General features: G+C 48.3%; 1 protein-coding gene across 1 annotated transcript in view; it reads left to right on the top strand.

The window, feature by feature from the left end:
• The window catches only part of HHIPL1 (HHIP like 1), a 472,587-nt gene that overhangs the window by 360,030 nt on the left and 89,742 nt on the right, over positions 1 to 22,815 (top strand). Inside the window, exon 7 of the mRNA XM_069637428.1 lies at positions 12,111 to 12,192. Within this exon, the coding sequence (XP_069493529.1) occupies positions 12,111 to 12,192 (82 nt within the window). The remainder of the gene's footprint in view (positions 1 to 12,110; positions 12,193 to 22,815) is intronic.

Raw genomic sequence — 22,815 nt, forward strand, 5'->3', positions numbered from 1 at the left:
GGTGGGGGCTGCCCATGGTGGCAGGGGGGTGGGGGTGGTGGGAGACATGAGTGGGGGCCTGGTGGAGGCTGCCCCTGCACTGCTGGGGGGTGGGGGTGGTGGGAGACATGAGTGGGGGCCTGGTGGGGGCTGCCCCTGCACTGCTGGGGGGTGGGGGTGGTGGGAGACATGGGTGGGGGCCTGGTGGAGGCTGCCCCTGCACTGCTGGGGGGTGGGGGTGCAGGGGGACATGAGTGGGGGCCTGGTGGAGGGTGCCCCTGCACTGCTGGGGGGTGGGGGTGGTGGGAGACATGAGTGGGGGCCTGGTGGGGGCTGGCCATGGTGGCTGGGGGGTGGGGGTGGTGGGAGACATGGGTGGGGGCCTGGTGGAGGGTGCCCCTGCACTGCTGGGGGGTGGGGGTGGTGGGAGACATGAGTGGGGGCTGCCCATGGTGGCAGGGGGGTGGGGGTGGTGGGAGACATGAGTGGGGGCCTGGTGGGGGCTGCCCATGGTGGCAGGGGGGTGGGGGTGGTGGGAGACATGAGTGGGGGCCTGGTGGAGGGTGCCCCTGGTGTCTGGGGGGTGGGGGTGGTGGGAGACATGAGTGGGGGCCTGGTGGAGGGTGCCCCTGCACTGCTGGGGGGTGGGGGTGGTGGGAGACATGAGTGGGGGCCTGGTGGGGGCTGCCCATGGTGGCAGGGGGGTGGGGGTGGTGGGAGACATGAGTGGGGGCCTGGTGGAGGCTGCCCCTGCACTGCTGGGGGGTGGGGGTGGTGGGAGACATGAGTGGGGGCCTGGTGGGGGCTGCCCCTGCACTGCTGGGGGGTGGGGGTGGTGGGAGACATGGGTGGGGGCCTGATGGAGGCTGCCCCTGCACTGCTGGGTGGTGGGGGTGGTGAGAGACATGAGTGGGGGCCTGGTGGAGGCTGCCCCTGCACTGCTGGGTGGTGGGGGTGGTGGGAGACATGAGTGGGGGCCTGGTGGAGGCTTCCCCTGCACTGCTGGGGGTGGGGGTGGTGGGAGACATGAGTGGGGGCCTGGTGGAGGCTGCCCCTGCACTGCTGGGGGGTGGGGGTGGTGGGAGACATGAGTGGGGGCCTGGTGGAGGCTGCCCCTGCACTGCTGGGGGGTGGGGGTGGTGGGAGACATGAGTGGGGGCCTGGTGGAGGCTGCCCCTGCACTGCTGGGGGGTGGGGGTGGTGGGAGACATGGGTGGGGGCCTGGTGGAGGCTGCCCCTGCACTGCTGGGGGGTGGGGGTGGTGGGAGACATGAGTGGGGGCCTGGTGGAGGCTGCCCCTGCACTGCTGGGTGGTGGGGGTGGTGGGAGACATGAGTGGGGGCCTGGTGGAGGCTTCCCCTGCACTGCTGGGGGGTGGGGGTGGTGGGAGACATGAGTGGGGGCCTGGTGGAGGCTGCCCCTGCACTGCTGGGTGGTGGGGGTGGTGGGAGACATGAGTGGGGGCCTGGTGGTGGCTGCCCCTGCACTGCTGGGGGGTGGGGGTGGTGGGAGACATGGGTGGGGGCCTGGTGGAGGGTGCCCCTGGATGCTGGGTGGTGGGGGTGCAGGGGGACATGAGTGGGGGCCTGGTGGAGGGAGGGTGCCCCTGGTGGCTGGGGGGTGGGGGTGGTGGGAGACATGGGTGGGGGCCTGGTGGAGGCTGCCCCTGCACTGCTGGGGGGTGGGGGTGGTGGGAGACATGAGTGGGGGCCTGGTGGAGGCTGCCCCTGCACTGCTGGGTGGTGGGAGACATGAGTGGGGGCCTGGTGGAGGGTGCCCCTGCACTGCGGGGGGGTGGGGGTGGTGGGAGACATGAGTGGGGGCCTGGTGGGGGCTGCCCATGGTGGCAGGGGGGTGGGGGGTGGTGGGAGACATGAGTCGGGGCCTGGTGGGGGCTGCCCATGGTGGCAGGGGGGTGGGGGTGCTGGGAGACATGAGTGGGGGCCTGGTGGAGGGTGTGGCTGGGGGGTGGGGGTGGTGGGAGACATGAGTGGGGGCCTGGTGGGGGCTGCCCATGGTGGCAGGGGGGTGGGGGTGGTGGGAGACATGAGTGGGGGCCTGGTGGAGGCTGCCCCTGCACTGCTGGGGGGTGGGGGTGGTGGGAGACATGAGTGGGGGCCTGGTGGAGGCTGCCCCTGCACTGCTGGGTGGTGGGGGTGGTGGGAGACATGAGTGGGGGCCTGTTGGAGGCTGCCCCTGCACTGCTGGGGGGTGGGGGTGGTGGGAGACATGAGTGTGGGCCTGGTGGAGGCTGCCCCTGCACTGCTGGGGGGTGGGGGTGGTGGGAGACATGAGTGGGGGCCTGGTGGAGGCTGCCCCTGCACTGCTGGGTGGTGGGGGTGGTGGGAGACATGAATGGGGGCCTGGTGGAGGCTGCCCCTGCACTGCTGGGGGGTGGGGGTGGTGGGAGACATGGGTGGGGGCCTGGTGGAGGGTGCCCCTGGATGCTGGGGGGTGGGGGTGCAGGGGGACATGAGTGGGGGCCTGGTGGAGGGTGCCCCTGGTGGCTGGGGGGTGGGGGTGGTGGGAGACATGAGTGGGGGCCTGGTGGGGGCTGCCCCTGCACTGCTGGGGGGTGGGGGTGGTGGGAGACATGAGTGGGGGCCTGGTGGGGGCTGCCCATGGTGGCAGGGGGGTGGGGGTGGTGGGAGACATGAGTGGGGGCCTGGTGGAGGGTGCCCCTGGTGGCTGGGGGGTGGGGGTGGTGGGAGACGTGCATTGTTGATCAGTAGTGCAAGGTGACATGTGGGTTGGCTGGGGGGCATGCCCATGGTGGATGGGCTGCCTGCGGGACATGAGCAGGGGTGCAGGGTAGTCCCCCGTGGTGTGGGCTGCCTGCAGGGGCCGTGGAGGTTTTGGAGCGTACACCTGGGAGGACCCACACGGCCAATTCACGTGTAGTACTCCCCAGAACCCCTGGAATACACATACCCTGCTGAAATCGTGTGTGGAACTTCCCGCGCACCCCTGAAATACACATACCCTGCTCGCACTGGGCCAATCGCGTGTGGAACTTCCCGCACACCCCTGAAATGCACGTACCCTGCCGAAATCGCGTGTGGAACTTCCCGCGCACCCATGGAATACACGTACCCTGCTCGCACTGGGCCAATCGCGTGTGGAACTTCCCGCGTACCCCTGAAATACACGTACCCTGCTGAAATCGCGTGTGGAACTTCCCGCGCACCCCTGGAATACACATACCCTGCTGAAATCGTGTGTGGAACTTCCCGCGCACCCCTGAAATACACGTACCCTGCTCGCACTGGGCCAATCGAGTGTGGAACTTCCCGCGCACCCCTGAAATACACGTACCCTGCCGAAATCGCGTGTGGAACTTCCCGCGCACCCATGGAATACACGTACCCTGCTCGCACTGGGCCAATCGCGTGTGGATCTTCCCGCGCACCCCTGAAATACACGTACCCTGCCGAAATCGCGTGTGAGACTTTCCGCGCACCCCGGTATACACGCACACGTATTTTTTGTCAGCGGGTGTCCGTGTTTGTGGGTACCCCTTTGCACGTCATTTGTCCTGGAGGGCCACAGTATAGGACATTCATCATGGCTGTATATAGGTGCTATTTGTTGGCGCACCTTTTGGCGCACATTTCTTCCAGGCGCAGAGACGCTACCGCCTGCTTTCTTGTGGCGGTCGTGTTTGTGCCTGTGCGCTGGTTTGAGCGTGCGCTTTTTTGCCCTATTCTATTCCATGAATACGTGTTGTAGGCGAGCGTGTGGGCGTTCCGCGCACTTGTACCCTGTACTTCCCCCGTGATGCCCACGTTTTGGCAAGTTGTTCCCCATTCCGAGTGTTACGCCCCATGTTCCGCCTACTTTTGTTGCGTGCGCCGCGCTATGTGCGATTTTCGCTGTGGCCTGTGCGATTTTCGCTGTGACCTGGCGCACACAGTTGGATGGCCTGTGCGCCAACGTGCGCCGCGCACTTTTTTATCGCACATCCGATGGTTTTCTCGCGCAAGGCCTTCCATGAATCGATGTGCGCTGCTTTTCGTGCGATTTTCGCACTTGCACTGCGATTTTCGCTATTCCACTGCGATTCGCACGTTTTTGCCCACTTGCGCCGCGCTAATTATTCCATGAATCGGCCTGCTTGTACCTTGCTCAGCGCTTGTGTTCCCTCTCTTTTCCTTCTATCCTCCTTCTTCCGTCCTTATTCTGGTTCCCTCTCCTTCTCGGCACTTCTCGCCGTTCTTCCTTGCTGTGCTCTAGAAATTGCTTACCTGGATTCCGGTCCTCCTAAACTGCCGTCCTGCCTAATCCTTCTCCGTGGATTTCTCATGGATCTTCAGCCATATTAGTGATTGTGCTCAGCATGAGATGGATATAAAGTACTACTATTCTTAGTCCTTTCAAAGGTGGGGGCGTCATGATGTATTTTCCATGGTGAACCACCTCCGTTCTCCCGAGGTTGGTCTTCCCCCCTTATGGTCCTCCCACAGATAGCCATCCACAGGGTTAGAGTCAGGTAGCTTCTGCCCTTCCCAGGACACATGGGGAAAGACTTTCCGACGGGGAGTCAGTGATGACTATGTCAGATCTGTCAAGCTACATAAAACAAAAGTCCATGATAGATGACACTAAAACAAAAAGAAGCGGATGATGTAATATACACTGGCAGGCCTGAATAGAGGAGAGGTTAAATAACAGACCATGGCCCTCATTACGACCCTGGCGGAGAGGGGTTTACGCCAGCGTAATGCATGGCGTACCTCTCCGCCAGACTACGACATTCCGTAGCGCCATGGAGATTTTTACGCCTGCTTTTTGCAGGCGGAAAAATCCATGGCGCTACGGGACTTGTTGTTAATTACGCCACCGTAATTTACGGTGGCGTAATTAACGCCTTCCCCACTCCCATTATACCCTATGGGGCAAAAATGGGAATGGGGAAGGGTAAATGGGGATTGGGGACTTACCGCCCCGCCAACCTCGGAATGGGGCGGTAAGTCCGCCAACCCCCATGGCGGTGTTGGCAGCTCTGCGCCATGGTCCATGGTGCAAATTGCACCATGGACCTCCGCCAGGGTCGTAATGAGGGCCCATAAGTTGTTACAATGCATTAATGCAGAAGGAAAAGCAATACCCGGTTGCTGGAACAGCCCCCAGTTACTAATACACCGAGAGATATTTACCTCAGAAGGCTGGGTCGAAGGGATTATTAGTTGTAAAGCACAATCACTTCTATCAGTACCAGTAGAGGTTGTGCAGAATGCAAATGATAAATGCCTCAAGGAATGGACTGAATATTCCAGAATACTCACGTTGATAGAGGATGAATCAGGCCCCTACCCATAGTACCCATGAAGAATGCCATTGTATGCTTCAGAAATATGGTTACAGTAAAAGTAGGTGGAAATGAAGAGTGCAAACAAGTTGTTTATGTGCCTGGCATGAACATAGGCACAGCTGAATTAATGGACTACTACTGGGCCTGTGGTTCAAGAGCTTACATTCAGCTCTCTCCAAATAGGGAGGCCTTTACTCCCGATCAATTAGTGCTCCAGCCTGGTAGTGCCACAGACAGAGGTGCAGATTCGTAATTTCCCCCAGATGGATGCACACTTAAGAAGCAAAAGGTCCCTCACCCATAAACACACAATGAGAGAATTATTTCTCGATAAAGGCAGCAAATGCATATGATGACATACCAGACAAGCATACATTGTTCAGGAGAATGGCAATGTTGTTTACATCCTTCTTTACTTCCGGATTGCAGGCCTCTACGAATGCAAAATGGTTACAAATAAACAGATGGGAGCTGGGCAAACACTCAATACAACTGTGAAAAGATTCAATGCAATAAAGGAAGAGCTGAGAGCAGTTAGGTTCATGACTCTCCAAAGCAGGTATGTCCTTGACCTCATAACCACAATGGAGGGTGGCATGTGCACAAATATTGGCCCGTCTTGCTGCACGTACACAACTGCTGTGATAAATCAGCAATAATTCCCCCGACCCGCAAACCTGCCTGGGACCCTTCCCATGTGGCATAGGAAGGGCAGACACATACTAATCCTGACCCTGGGATTTGTGTTCTGCAGGAGGATCACATGGGGGGGCAGGTCAGGAAGACTGTGAAACCCCCTTGTTTAAATTTCCCCGCAATCCCACACTTCTAATGGCTTATTGAAAAGTAGACGAAATAAGAACACCTAATTTCGTTGTTAGAGACTATAAATCCCATAATACCCTAAGTACTGTGACGAGGAAGAGGACACAAGAGCAATGTTGCAGGAGTAGTCATCCTGTTAAGCATAATGACCCACACCTGAGGACGCAGAGAGTCTTAAAAGGCACCCTCAGGTGCAGGCCATTAGATGGAGCTGTAGCTGGAGTGGTTGTAGCAGAGGCAGAACCCAGTGTTGGCAATCCAAGCAGAAGTGAGTGAAAAGAAAGAACGCCAGGTCTCTGACCAAGCAGATCTCAGCTGCCTGTCCTAAGAGGGTCCTTTTCCCTCTAAATCTGAAGTGCAGAGGTTGCACAGCTTTTCCACATGTGAACCTAATTGCAGAGATTATGCAGAAGGAAGTATGCCGGGGACCGTGCTGGAGAGTGTTATGCAGCCGGGGGGCAGAGGGGGTCCCAGGAGCAAGAGGAGTTCCTGGACCGAAGATTCCTTTGCCAAGGGGCAGTGTGTGTCCAAAAGAGGCCAGAAGCAGTCCAAGCCCTGCTGAACGTGAAGGAAGCAAAACAGAAGCCGCTTACCGAGCGTTCTGATCCCTTGCACATACAAAGGCAGGCAACAATATCTAAGCAGAATCACTCAAATACGAGTGAAAGCTATATTGAACTGACTGTTGATTATCCGACAATGAGAAGTCTGAAAGAAGCCCTTGTGTATAAGTGAACCTTATTCCTTTCACTCGCATAAGAGTAGAATGCTGTGAAACACGTTAATTGAATACCAAAACCTGTGAAAACAAATGAAAGACTGGTTGCGTGTGCCTAAAACTGGTTCTGAGGCAAAGGTTAACCTAAAAATCAATTGTGAAGTAGTTGAAAACAATGTTACACTGTAGTTAAGTGACTGAACATTGCTCATTTTGAGTGTAAGAAACACGCATTGCCCAAGCCAAGAGCGAAACAAGCATTGCCCAAGCCATGAGTTGGTCAAACACTTTTTAAGCCAAGAGAGACTAACAACACGGCATACAGTTAAGCTACTCAGAATGGCAGGAAGCAATGATGTGAATGCAAGGCTATAAAAAGGTGAAGCTTATTGATGGTGATTATTCCCTAAAGGTTGGTGTAACTCACATTGCCGAAGCCATAAGGAAGAGAGAGAGAAGTATATCCTTAAAGGCATTTTGGTAATTAATGTGGCAGAAAGACAAGTGGCAAAGAAGTTACCCTTCTGAAAGGTGAATGCTCAGAGGAAAAGTGCCTTGCCTACATGAAGGTGTTAAGGAACCCTGATGTGAATGTTGTCTTTTCTGGGAAGCTGCTAATCACCAAGTTGGAGATTGTTAAACTGTGATCAAACGTTTGGTTGTAAGTGGATTTAAAACTTTACACGCCCAGTTGAATGTGAACCACCATGGGGCAGGCGAGTAAACCTGCATGATGAATTCTTACAGAAGTTACCCTGGTATGTGAGTTACCCAGGTGGATGCAGTGGGGCTGTGAAATCATCCTAACAAAGATATAGGGCCTCATTGCGAGTCCGGCGGTAACCGAGGCGGTAAAACTGCCTGGTTACCGCCGGACTCGTATTACCATTCCGCCTCCGTGACTCCCGGAAATACCAGGGCATTACGACCCTGGTGTCCCGGGAATTCTGCAGGCGGAATTCGGTAAATCCCCATTCCCATTGAGTCCCATAGGACTCAATGGGAATGGGGAAGTGGAAACACAGGCACCATCTCGTGATGGTGCTGGTGTTTCCACGTCCGCCTGCAGGCAGGCGGTGTTAAACCCGCCAGGTCAGACCTGGCAGGAACATCACCTCCCGCCTGCAGGAGTCGGGATCGGGCGGTCCGTAATTAACAGTGGCGGCGGGTTTACCGCCACTGTTATTTCCGGACCGCCCGGCCTGTAATGAGGCCCATACACTGTTTATCCTGACAAAGAGCTAAACTGTGATTCATAAAGCTATAAACAGACTTGAGAAGTTCTACCAAGAAGCTGTGTTTATTTTACCTTGCCAAAAGTGGTGTTTCTTTGGATCTGACAAGAAACTGTATTTCTTCTTTGACATTTATAAATCGTGGCAAATATCATGACCCAGAACGTCATTGGTTATATTTAATGAAGTGGAACTTATTACTCAAAGTGGAAGAAGAAATATTTCTGTTGATTGAACATTGTTTAAATTGACTTTTCTTTTGACAAAATGAGTCCAGAATTACTAATATTATGGTGTGATGTCATTAATGACGAGGTTTCAGTACTTGAGCAATTTTCTTTGATTTAACATGTGAGAGCAGCGAGACTTGAATGCTTTTATGCCGCCCAGCTTTGTTTTGGTGTTTGAATAAAATTGCGTTTTGCTGTGCACTTTGTCTACTCCATCACTGAGTTTTTTTAACTGAGTGTGATTCCTCTGGGTCTCTTCAGGATTTTGGCGCCTCCTCTACATGTGTATTAACCTTGACACAGATGTTCTGATTTTCAATGAGACAAAGCGATTTATCTCGTAAACAATATAAAGGTTGTTTGCTCAATGACTACTGTTCGATTTATTTTGTTGTTTTCATGCAAAAGGTTTGATGATAAATATATGGCACAGAGTGTTTTTTAACAGGAAATTCCTCTTTTGCGGTTTCTTTCCCTTTCACTAAGTGACTAAACTATCTCGGCTCATTAAAAGGGGCATTTCGCCTGTCTTCCAGTTTAAATTCCAAAGGCCAGATTCTCAAAAAATAGTGCTAATGAAAACAGTGCAGCAAATGCGCTTGTTTCATTTGTTCTGTTTACAGAAATGTTCAGGTTACCTTATTTACAAGGATGACCTGAGCATTTCACAGGGGGCTGGACAATAGCGCACAGATGTGCTTTCCAGCTCCTGACACTAATGTAGGACAGGCTCCCTGCAACCACATGGTTGCTGGGAGTGCATTTCACTGAAATGTGTCATTAAAAAAGGCATTTTCATCCCAGTTTGGGGCATGGAAATGCTAGTGTGACAGACACGTTTTAAGCCGGGGCTGTCACAATTCAAAAACAAATCATGACAAGGTCAGAAATGATATTGCCATGACTTGCGCCTCCCCTGTTGCTGGGCATTTTGAAGTGCATCCCATTTGTGAATTTGGGATGCTCTTTAAAATGGCGGAACACCTCCTTTTTGCGCAGATCCACAAAGGGGGTTGAGGGGAAGAGACATGTAAGATGCACTCATTCAGATGCCCTTAGTGAATTGGGCGGCCACTTTTTTGGTGCAAGTGAGGGGATTTCTTACTTTATGTATTGCTTGTATGACATGATGTCGAAATAAAGCTATTTAATGATCAGGGACATTCGGGCTGGGCAGCGTCCGCGCAAGAAGGGGTGCGTCGGACCCACAAAACCTGGCAATTTAAGTAATCCAGTGAAGGGCCTTGAATGACATTTAGTTAGACTGACTCACACAATCTTTACTTGGATTACAATTTCATTTAGAGCAAGGACAATTTGAATGCCTTAAATACCACCCTTCAATTGGAATATTTTGTAATTTACATATTGATCCATCCGCATTTTATTTATCCTGCTCACACTTTGTTAGTATCGCTAACCATTTAAATCCGACTACATGTGTCTAATCCTCTGATATCTGCATCATCCTACAGCCTATGGCCCTCATTACGATACTGGCGCTAAACCATGGCGCTATTAGCACCATGGTTGGTGCCGGTATCGTAACGAGTCCGCCAATGTTCAATGTGGAATTACCACCCCATTCCAAGGTTGGCGGGGGCGGTAGTTCCCCATCGAACATTGGCCCTTCCCCATTCCCATTTTTGCCACATAGGGCTCAATTTGACTGGGGAAGGCGCGAAGAACAGTACCGCAAATTGCGGTACCGTACTTGGCACCAAGGTCCCTTTGCGGGTCCCTACTTTAACGGCTGGTCTAGACCAGCCGTTCAGATCGGGTCCCGCAAAGGGACTTCGTAGTAAGGCGCTAAGTGTTTAATGGCGCCAAAGCCTTTCACGGCGCCGTTAAACACTTAGTGCCAGGGTCCTAATGAGGGCCTATATAATCAATTCACATAGGGCCTCATTACGAGGCGGGCGGTAAGGGATTACCGGTGCCAGTAATCCCTTACCGGTAATCCCTTACCACCCTACTACAAGTTCCCTTTGCGCGTCCTCCTTTAATGCTTGGTTTTTCCAGGCATTAAGGACAGGACCCGCAAAGGGAGTCTGGAGCTAATAACGGTACCGCAATTTGCATATGGGAATGGGGAAGGGCCCTGGTGAATGGGGAATTACCGGTCCCGCCAACATTGGAATGGACCGGTAATTGCTCCGTTCACCAGGGTGGAGTCGGAACGAGTTTGGAGGCAGCCATGGCGCTAATAGCGCCATGGCTACCTCCAACCTCATAATGAGGCCCATAGACTTGTTATTTTCCTGTCAATGGATGTGAAAATACATTGGAGTAAATTGGTTATATGTGATCTTACCAACCACAAAAACAGAGTGGTACATAACAGAGCGGACAAAACATCGAAAACCCCCACGTTTAAAAAAATATATATATATTTGAGGGGTCACCCCTCCAAACACCCATTGTTTCCACTCTTTTAAAGCCACCACATTCCGACCCATTTTAACCCTTTACCCACACTACTCTTTATATATTTATTTCATCTTTTCTGTGTTTTCCAATGTTATTGTCCGCTCTGTTATGTACCACTCTGTTTTGCTAGCAATACAATGACTGGAAACTGGGTAAATCCACCGAACTACTGCTAAACTTGATTACCACCATTGTTTTTATTCATGTTTGCACAACAAGAGCAGCTTCAGCATAGAAAAGATGGTGATTTCTGGCAAATTAAAATACATTTCAGTATCTTTCAGAACTAAAAACTTTCCCAATCCAGGAAGCCAATTGACAAGACATGTCTTTTAGCACAAGAAAGGTTTATCTTAGTTATCGGTGCCATTATTGAGTCCTTTTGTAGAATTGACAATTTTTTTCTGTCAATAGTTAGAACTTGTTAAAGCACCAAAAGAAAAAATACAGTGAATTCAACCCTCAACTTTCTGTGTGGGTTATGTTGTCAATGATTGGCAGCACGTTTTGGAAGATGCTCAAAGGAATAGCTTAGCTGATAACTATGCTACTGGATCATTGTAGTTTGAACCTCCTTTGCATATTTACAAAATAAATGCGTAATGTTGATTCTTCTGTGAAAATCCTACCTGCTCTGTAACAAGGCCCCATTCCTTGTTCTGAAGGCAAAGAACAATTACATGTGACACGCCTTTGGACCACCTCCACAAGCAGAGACCACATTTCCCAAACAAGTCATCTGTCCGGACCAACAACCAAGATCTTCCTTGCCCTGGGCAAGCTTATGAAAGCTTGAAGACTCGACAAAAGAGACCAGTGCATTTGACAACATTTGAGACTTTGAGGGACACCAGAGAGAGACTCGGTAGAATCCTACAGAGATTATCTCTTTGATATACTTTGGGCCTCATTACACGGTAGGCGGTAAGGGTTTACCAGTGCCAGTATTTTACCGGCATGGACCAAGGTGCTAATAGCACCTTGGTCCACCGCCGTCCGTGTAATGAGGCCCTTTGTTTTATTTATCATACCAAAGAAATAGCTTGCCACACTTAACTACTATCCTTTGCTTTTGTGTTCCATGACCAACCCCTGTACATTTCCAAATGAACCCTTGTTAAAGTTTATATTGAGCATGGCCTTTATGGATATTACTGACTTCCGACAGTTGTCTTTTAGGATTGACAGAACTGCTGCAGCACTCTGTTTTAGGAGTGTAGGACCAGGAATGTTGCGATGATAGTTTTCTCCACAGGGTGCGCTGCTGCAATGCTGACAATCTTTAGAAGATGCACTCTTAAACAGAATGAACCAGTTTTTGGTGTGAAGTACTAATTTGCTTCTCCCCATTTAAATAGCTTTCCATTTTTATTTTTTAACAGGAGAATTGTACTTCATGTCCACTGGCTTTCCAAGTGCCACATCTCCCACTGGTGTAGTTTACAAAATAGTGGACACCTCAAGGTAAGTAACTAGTAGTTCCAAGTACTCCCTGTAAACTGTATACAACACTGTTATGTGGGTAGATGTTGGAAATGTAATGATCAGTGCACCAAAGATATCCATGTAAGCACCTGATTATAGCAGTGATGTGTCTATACTGTAGAGTTTTTCCATGCAATCTCAATAATTGAAACAATTAACCTAATGATTCAAAAGCTTGTCATTCACTTCCTTATCTAAAATTTGAATTGTTTATCTACCTTTGGACTCTAATTTTAAATGAATTTGTATTTAATTTGCTTCAGATGGTCAATATATTATTTTACTTATATTTGCTTTGAAGGCATATATGCAATTTCCACTAATCTTGTTGATGACTTTTGCACGTCGCCAATGTAACGAAATGTCTAATAATTTAAGTAGAGTACAGAGGTTTTAGTTTCCTTTGTGTACAGACCAGCTTTATTAATTGGCCTTGTTTTTTTATAATGTGTAAAGAAGGTGTATTGCACATGAAGGGCCTGATTCACAGAAGTGTTTGATAGTGGCGCAATCCCATAGGAAAGCACTATCTGAATCAGGCCCTAAGAGGCAGAAGGTGGGGAAGAGAAATGCGTATGACTCGCATGGGGAGGAATCCATGTATGAAGGAGGGAGAATGGGAACGCAGAATTAATTAAATTAGTTAGTGGCTAGGATGAGAGGGGAAACTAATTGGAGTTTGTGGGAGCGTTTTGGCAATCGTATGGGCTGCCAGTATGTTTAGGTAATTTGGCATCCTCTCCTATCTCGTCCTTTGGTTACCCATGTGCTTCCTATTGCCGCGCAGAGCCCAATGCTGGAGAGGGATCAATTGCAACATGAAAGCAAGGGCAGAACAAGTAACAGAAGGCAGATACCACAGATGTATTTCAATTTTGGGATATGATTGAGGATGCTAAGGTCTCTTAACTCGGAACATCCGAAGAGCATTCAAAAACATGTCAGACATATTTGGAGTTGTATTCATGACCCTGCAACCAATGCAGTCTACGTAAAGATAGCTAGCCTTTGCACATCTGCAATCAAAAATGCAAAAAAGTCTTATTACACAAATGTGAATCAATCTTCACCTGCTCCACAGAAGAGTGTTCTACAATTCTGAAAGAATTTAGGAATCCTGTAGAATTGCAGACCATGGTAGTTGCTTCTCGAGAACTGTATAGTTCTCCCCAAACTTTTGAGAACTGTGTAGTTCTCCTCAGACTTGCTTTTTTTTATTCAGAAAAATAACTTCAAAATTAGCTCAAAATGCCCTCCATCTATAAAGTCACATAACACCATTTATTCAACCACAATATATTCTATACTCAATCACAAAAGGAGCATGCAAATTTAAGTTTTCATATCTTGCCGTTATCCCTCTGACATTCCCACAAATAGATACCAATGTAAGCAGTAATTGTTTGGGCAATAGATGTTCAGTGCAAGACCTTTTTTAAAAAGCATATTCAGAGCAGGTTGCAGAATAGTTCTGGCCAGCAGTAGTGGCAAATAACAAATGTCAAATATTCTCAGCACTGTGATGAGGCAGCCTTCCTGAGGGCAAGTGCCTACCCCAGTCAGCCACTGGGAATTCCCAGTGGGGAGCAACTGGCCTGTAGGCCAGAACACCCCTTTCAATTTGTGGCCCGTATGCTGAAGAGAGGTGAAATCTCCTTCCAGCTAGAGACAGTCTCTCAAGGTTAGATAGATCTCTGCTCACTTTAAGCAAATGAAAAGGAAAACATTGCAACTACCAAACAATGAGTTTGTCACTTTGTTTTCTCCAGCACCACTGCTGTGAAAAACAAATATAAAAGCCATGGCAACCTGTGGAAATACAATTTATCAGTTTTTCCCTTTGCTGGGAGAAAGAAAGCAAGCACGCACAAAGTTAAAATGTATCGAGCGTTGTTCTCCCACTCTGGCAAGCATGGCAGGAGATAAAAAGTTACAATTTATGCAGGTTAAAGACCCGGCAGAAGAAACAAATGTAACAAACCCTTCCCCAAGCATACCAGAGAGTTTCTGTATGAGAATGACACATGCGAGGCATACTGAGGCACACAGAGTAGCCTGGGGAGATATACCAGAAGAGGGTCTTGCAAAACCATGCATAGCTGAGACCGGTTTAAAATCCACAATGGTAGCTGGGCCTTACATTATTTTGAGACAGCCTTCGTAGAGACTACCTGACCAGGAGGAGATGTACCAATCAGGTGGAAGCTCAATGACCAGCCCACAGGTGCAGGCTATAGCCTGAAGAGTACCAAAGGGGAGGAACATCATTCCTTTGAAATTCAGCTAGCCGACGCAGTGTCTGGGAGAACTGCCAGCTGGAAGGTTTGAATGCCAGAGACCCCAAGCAGCGAGGCCTGTTCAGAAGAGGACGAGTGACCCAGGTAGAGCTGTCCAGAGGCAAGCAGCAGACACTTGCAGCCTTGGTCCTAAGAGGGTCCCCAAGAAGAAGAGAGCATCGACAAAGTGCTGCTACAGGAAGCCCAGGTGAGAGTTATGGTCAGAGAATCGTGTCGTATTATAGACCGAGTGGGATGGTTATGTATAAAGGGGTGCCCTGTAAGAAGTAAGAGGGAGAGGGGGTCAGAATTGTTTAAAGTGAGAGGAAAGTTTACTTCGGAAGAAAGTGAGAAGAGTACCAGTTTGGTGTGGGACACAAGGGGAAATATGGAAAACGAAATAGAGGTGATCTTTGGACAAACTAGAGAGATGGGGTAAGTGATTGTCTGGAAAGACGGAAAGAAGTGCTTTGGAGAAGGGCATGAGGGATAACAGCTGGTTAGTTGGAGGAATAGATTGTGAAGAGAGTGAGGTTACAATGAATAGAGGGAATCTTAGAAAGGTAACAGGTGAGGTGGAAAGAAGGGAAGAGAGCGAGAAAAAGAGAGAGAGAGAGAGAGAGAGAGAGAGAGAGAGAGACCACAGGGGACATTTGGAGTGAGAGGCTATAGAGAGAAATAAAGTTCTTGAGAAAAGGAATTCAATAGATATTTGAAGAGGATTGAGGAGGAAACCAAAGGGCAGACAAAGGGTATAGACCATTTGGGAGAAAGAGGTAAAGGAGAGGAGAATGCTAGAAATAACAAGAAATATAGGAGTGCTCCTTAGGAGCATGTTGTTCAGGGGAAGAGAAAAGAAGCGGTAGAGATTTGAGATGCCTATGTTGCAACGGTGTGCAGGAAGGATAGGGTAGGAAGAGCTGTGAGAAGGAAGGTAGGCCCAAGAGGAAGTATCAAGGGAAGAAGTGAGCAGTTAGGAGCAGAAACACGTTTCACCATCAAACATGATTTAAGCCAGCAAGACCTCTTTACAAGCGAAACCCAGAATGTTCAACTAGGAGGCAAAGGTCTGGCAGACATCCAAAGCATCAGTCTGCCCGAGAGCCGTAGGGCAGCGGTACAGGACAGACCCTGAGTCAAGAGAAAGGAGATGGCCTCCAGGGATGACTTTTGCTAGATACTTTGGTTTGGACACTGTATAACCCTTTCCTGAACTTTGGAATTTTGTTATTATGGACTTCAGGATTTTGTTTTGCACTGTTTGAACATTGGACTTGGTTTGAGGACACCATTTGGTACAAGAGACGAGACGCCAATTATTTTGAGTTCATGATTATTAAACCCATTGGTCTTTTCCTCATGTTAGGGATAGGTACCATGGAAATAGTATCTGGCACTTCACTTGCGGCCACACGTATTATCCTGACACTTCTGGTTACGTGTGAACAGCATCCCGACAATGTATGCACAAGTTAAAATAAAGACCCTAAAACGTATCTACTTTGTCCGTCTCTTTCTGCTAATGTACGAGACATGGTGGTGAGACCATACAGTGGGCCTGCCACACCATCCACTCTCTGAATCAGAGGATCCAATATATCCATTGAGGCATTTCAATTCCATGCAGTGATATCAACAGACCCAAAATTGCTTCAGAGAATAATGAGATGGCAAGAAGGTCCGCAGTTGGTTTCATTGACTCAAAAGACACGTTTGATGAAGTAGAGACATTTCAAAATTACTTGCAACCTATATGAGTCTTCTCCACAACTGGAGTCATACAAGACTTCTAAGCCTTGGTGAATAACCAGCCCTGCAGTGAACAAATTAAAATGGGGTTATACTTGGATCCGGCCCAGATGCAGTTTATTTAAACAGGCTTTGGTCAGACGACTGTTGGAACTAGAAGGTTTGCGGTGTGCGACACATTGGGGACATCGAATGGGGTGAACAAGGGGCCACAAGCCTCCACAAGCTATTGAATGTAAATCTGGCCAGTATGGAAAGGATTCTGTGGTCCCCTTCTCTTAATTCTTGTCAATGGACAAGAAATAGTCGTATGCAGGCTAAAGAGATCACAGGCTCTTTAGGGGGTTGCAGAGGAACCTGCAACCTCATGCTGTACTGTGTACACCAGACAGGCTGGCGAAATTAGAGGGAACTGCTGCCCCTGAAAGTGTGAACCAGAGAAGCACTTGCAACACTCTCCAGTAGTACCGTAGCAGATGCGGCTACGCTGCAGTCTACAAATGTTGATATGCATGGGCAGTCAAACACAAAAAGGAATCTATTAGGGGAGTTTTCCTAAAGTCCTACTGGTAGTAAGACTTTACTAAGCTATCCCAGTGGTTTGTAGATCCCCAACTCTTAGTATCAGTCTGTACTAACTCAGGACCTTGCTGGCAGAGCAGTCAGGCTTATCTTGAGAGGAAGATGTGAGTTGTAGGTAAGTACACTGAATCTTAGCCAGACAAGTACAACAAAGAAGCACTTACACGTATAGTTATATAAAAAGTATATATTTATTACATTTTGATATTGAAATTGATATTTTATTTCTATTGCACTCATACACAAGTGTTTCAGAGCGCGCATGTTGCAAATGTCAAATACGTCAGAGGTTTATACTAGAACACTTAGGAATACTTGATAATAAACTTCAAAGGGCACTTTCAATTTTGCGTTTGTTCGCAGTTACATTTGTAGCAACGTTAGAAAGGGAAAAGGTTTTCAACAGTTTATACAGTAATACATTTACTCTGTAAACGCATATAGTAAAGTCACATAAAGGTAGGAAAATAATAAGTAAGTGTAACATAAGGTTCTAGAGACGGTTCTTTCGCCTAGTAAGTCCTTTAAGTCCAAAAACGCAACCTTAGCTAAAGGCAGTTAGGCGAGGGCTTGAAGTCTTGACAAGCAGCAAATTGCAAGGAGTTCCTGTGCATTTTTTCCACTTTGTAGTCTTATTGAAGCAGCAAGTTAACAACTATCAACGGAAACCTTAAAACGGACTCGAGAAGGGGACACAACCAGCGGCTTGGGTCTGAGGTAAGAGGGGGGTTGCCTTGGACACTTCTAAGTGCACTCCAACACTCTGGAGCAACTTCTTGGAATCAGGTAAGCAATACCTTTTCCCCCATAGCACCTTAGGTTAGAAGAAAATGTTCCTGCTGGATGTTCCGTGATCTTGTTGCAGCTCTGGACCTGACTTCCAGATTCCTTGGTCTGATGACTGAATGCAGGGCAATAGACAGGATCTCTCAGCAGCAGTCTCGAGGGAGGACCTTCAGCAACTTCTGAGGCGCCTTTTCTGCAGCACCAACAAAGGACACGGATCGCCTGGTCAATCTTCTTCGCTTCCTGCAGTCCCACACTCTGATGAGGGGGTCTGGGCGAGTTGGATCGGATCTCTGGAGTGTCCTTACGGTTTAGCAAAGATTTGGATGGATTTGGGCTTTCCACAGCAATGGACTCGAAATAGGAAGCAGGTCTCCTGGTATTGGGGTTCCACAGCTCTGGAAACTCCTAGGACCTCGGGAGATGGCTTGTTTCAAAGTTCGTCTTGGGACTGGTTGTTCCCACCATCCAAAGGGAAGGAGGCATCCTCTTCGGAGCTCCTCTGTCACACAGAAAATGGCATCAGGATAGCGGTGGTCGCTTCACAGTGTTGCAAAGGGTCTACAGACGTCTCTGGCCGTCTTCTTCGGTTACATCAAATAGAAATGTGAATGTTAGCATGTGCCACACTTAGATGGAATTCTTAACTTTAGCCTGCGTCACATCCAGATATAAATGTGAATGTTAGCATGTGCCACACTTAGATGGAATTCTTAACTTAGCCTGCATCGCATCTAGATAGGATTATGAATGCTAGCATGTTCCACACTTAGATGGAATTCTTAACATTAGCCTGTGTCACATCCAGATAGAAATGTGAATGTTAGCATGCGCCACACTTAGATAGAATTCTTAACTTAGCCTGCGTCGCATCTAGATAGGATTATGAATGTTATCATGTGCCACACTTGGATGGAATTCTTAACTTTAGCCTGCATCACATCCAGATAGAAATATGAATGTTAGCATGCGCCACACTTAGATGGAATTCTTAACCTAGCCTGCGTCACATCTAGATAGAAATGTGAATGTTAGCATCTGCCACACTTAAATGGAATTCTTAACTTAGCCTGCGTCGCATCTAAATAGGATTGTGAATAGGATTGTGAATGTTAGCATGCGCCACACTTGGATGGAATTCTTAACTTTAGCCTGCGTCGCATCTAGCTAGAAATGTGAATGTTAGCATGCGCCACACTTAAATGAAACTGTGAATGATAGCAAGCATCACACCTAGACATAACTACAAGGACAGCAATGCCAATTAACCAACCCACTAACAATCACACTCCTCTGCATACACCTCTCAAACTCTAACCAAACACAACCACAAGCCTATAACACAACAATCCGCACCAACTTCACTACACTGCAACAACAAAACAAACCACACATAGACTCGCACAACAGCACATGACGACTACCGACCGTAAAACACCACAAGCCCAGCCAATGGACCCACCGGGCTGAGGCTGCCAACAGCACATCACTGCTCACTTTTCCAGCTTATCCCAACTAACTCACCCCCCTCCCTCTCTTTTTCAGATCCGCCAGAGCACCAGGGGACCACTCCGGTGGTGATAGTGCGCGGTACAAATATCCTTTAACATTAACATTAACATCAGTTTCCAGTGATCAACTTGCTTTTCCCTCCAGAAGCCTCACCTTTTATCTAGTTCTCAGCAACACACACTCCTCTGCAACCTCTCAGCATTTTTCAGAAAGGGGCGTTTGGCTGTCCAATCAGGACAGCCAGACCCCCTATGGGAGCTAGACCTATTCAGGCACACTGGCAGACAAAGGAGAGGGGGAGTGGATGACTTCTCACCCACTTCCTGCCTTCCCAGACACTCTGGAGCGTAGGCGGGGATACCCAAGTGTTCTTGCCAAAGGCAAAACACTCACACAGACCTCCCCTGCCCAGAATCGTAGAAGTATGGCTAACAAAGAACAACCATGCTAGTGATGGTGAAAAAAGAAGGAGTTGGTACTTGGGTGCCCCTATTGTACACTACCGAGACTATGGACATAGCCTGCGGTATAAAAAATACACAATAGTTGGTAGAACACGTCCACTGCCACCAGCCATAATGAGGTGATTGTCTACATGACGAAAAAAAAAGCAACAGCAGCAGAGAGAAGGGGGATACTAGGTATCCCTTTGGCACTCTAATGAAGGTGGTGTGTGCCAATCTCTCAGACCATAGATTTTTGGGAGAGATATTAAGAACTCTAGTTACTTGAGGAAACAGAAAAATAATCTGAAAGGAGGACCCTAAGGGTCCCCAGCAACGCTGCCCATAAGGAGCTGTGTGCTGCAGTAGTAAAACACAGATGCCTTTCAGAGCTATTGAGCAGACAGACACCTTAGTACAGGTAGAATACAAAGAACAGAGTTGCAAAAGACAGAGGCCTCAAGAATGAATGAGTGAAGAAAAAAAGGCTCCACTCATTCAGGATTGGAAGAAAAAGGTCCAGAAGTCCATCAAAAAGTGATGGGAGTCTCACTATGAGAGGGGATGAAGCATAAACGTGATACATCTCTCTAACAGAATCCAAGATGGAAGAATGGCTTTTTAAAGCTGTAGTCTACCTACCCAGGTTCTAATTCAATACATAGTAACATACACATTATCTAAATGCAGAAATCAAGCCATACCGATCCGGTAGTCCCAATCATTACGACGCATGGGTATAAATACCAAATCCTGATAGTCTAAACAGAGCAGGACCCACACAGTAAAAAAAAAAGGCTGGCTCAAAGCACAATAGTGTAGGTGTTTAGATAAGTAGGTAGTAGCAGGAGTTTGGAGGGAGTTGGCTTTTTAAGGAGTATGCTGGGCAAGAGGTTTGGATAAACTAGCAAGGAAAAGGAGGCTTGAGACAAGATGTCCTTTCAGACAGGATGTTAGAGAGAGAAAGAAAGAGATTGGTGTCAGTCATCTGAAGGGGGTTGGTTGAGAACATCAGTAGGCATTTATGACTCATTAGGAGAGTGGTGGAGAACACTAGGAGGAGGTTGGAACTCCTTAGGATGAGATTTGTGGTGACGATCAGGAGGTGGTTGGGCGTTGGCATAGGGAGGTTGGTGACGAACAGCAGGAGATGGTTGGGTATCAACAGAAGAAGGTTCATGGAGAACATCAAGAGGAGGTTGGAAGTCACGAAAATGAGGTTGGTAGACATAATCAGAAGGAGGTTGGTGTAGAATATCAAGATGGCATTGGAAGACATCAGTAGGAGGAGGGATCCGAACACCAGGTGGAAGCAGGTGTTAAAAGGAAGAGGTGGGATTGGTGCAGAAACTATGGTGGCTGAGATAAGTGAGACCATGTCGGTAGACTCATGCAGGCAGTTTAGCTTTGCAACTGTCACAGAAACAGAGCTGTCCGACATCATTATGAAACTCAAACCAACTAATTGCAATAGAGGTGTCTGCTGAGCAATTAGAGTTAAGGTCTGTCTGCCTTCTTTTAAAGGGCCCTTGACAACATTTGTGAATTTGTCCTTTAAGGAGGATCATGTGCCTGATGAATTAAAGAATGCATGGATCACACCACTTTTTAAAAAACCCCAGGCTCGACCCACTGGCGCCTTCCAACTATCGACTGATCACAAATGCAACATTTTGTGCCAAAATCACTTTACGGAACATCTGCCTATGAGCAGATTTTAGAGCACTTGATGAACTATAATATCCTGAATAAATGTCATTCTGGATTCAGGACAGGTTATGGAACAGAGACAGCCTTGCTGGATCTTAAATCCAGTATGCTACAAGTAATGGACAAAGGGCATATGGTACTTCTCATCCTGTTGGAATTGTCTGCCACTTTCGATCTGGTGGACCATTTTTGGTTGATAAAGAAAGTGGCGGTTTTCTCAGATGGTGCTGCATCGTGGGTGAAGACCTTTCTGGAAAACAGACTTCTAAGGGTATGTAGTATTAGCGCAGGTGCAGTGGCAGCTCATTTGCAATATGGAATCCCACAGGGGGCATGCCTTTCTCCCTCACTGGACATCTTTTTCACTGTACCACTCTTTCAGATGATTGACAATAAGGGAGTGCACTATACAAATTACGCGAATGATACGCAATTCGTTATTCCGTTATCTGTAGTGTACGAGGAGGATGCAAGCAACATCAATAAAGTGTATGGATGATCCAGGCTTGGATAGTAAAAATCGGCATAGCCTTAAATAATGATAAGAAAGAGCTGATGGTGGTTGCTACAGGGATCAAAGTGCAGACGTTGGGTTCAGAGTATCGCCACTTTCAGGTTGTAAGATTGCCACAAAACAGAAGGTGAACACATTGGGTATATACCTGGACCAAAATCTGAACATGCAAGCCCAGGTAAATAGCTTGGTCTCTGCGTCAGCATACTATATTAAACTATTATCACAGATGCGGCCTTATCTAACTAAAAAGTGCTATGAGACAGTAGCCAGGGCTATACTGTAGTAGCCTCTTGGTCGGTGTCTGCAAAGGTGACTGTGCCAGACTACAGGTAATCCAAAATAGCGAAGTGAGAGCAATAGAAGGTCTGAAAAGAAGAGATAAAATCTCTGACATGAGATAAAAGCTGCACTGGCTCTTTATTGAAGCCAGAATAGATTACCGCCTGCTGTTGACAACACATAAATGCTTGGCAGGGATCAGCCCAGAGTACCTGGCGGAAACACTGAGGAGAAAACCAGTGCTGAGAGCACTGAGATCAAATGACACCATCTTGCTGCTGGTGCCAAGGTCTAAACTGACCTCGGTCAGTAAAAGTACCTTTTTTGCAGCCGTGCCTAGAGCATGGAACGCAATACGGCCCGACCTAAGAGAGATGAAATCACAGGATCTGCTTAAGAAGAACTTTAAAACCTTTCTGTTTGGGTAACGCACCCCCCCAGCCTTCTCTCTGTCTAGGTGCCTCTTGGCTTGCTTGCATTTGTCTGTCTATCTGTTTTTTGTTGTGTCTACTATCTGCTATACAGTATAGCGCCTGTATGCCTCTGAGCCCTTTTTGGTGCATGGTATGATTTATTAACATAACATTGAGGCGTCAGGAGCCTAACAGGATGGTAGCAAGCAAGAGCAGGAAGGAGCATGAGGGTACATATGGCCCAAGGCATGGTAAAGTGGTGAAAATGACAGTGGGAAGAGGAAGGAGCATGTGTGACATGGCACGTCCGATGAGTAGGATCTGAGGAGCAGTTG

This window comes from Ambystoma mexicanum, chromosome 14, assembly GCF_040938575.1.
Source record: "Ambystoma mexicanum isolate Mex_15411 chromosome 14, UKY_AmexF1_1, whole genome shotgun sequence".
Lineage (NCBI taxonomy): Eukaryota > Metazoa > Chordata > Amphibia > Caudata > Ambystomatidae > Ambystoma > Ambystoma mexicanum.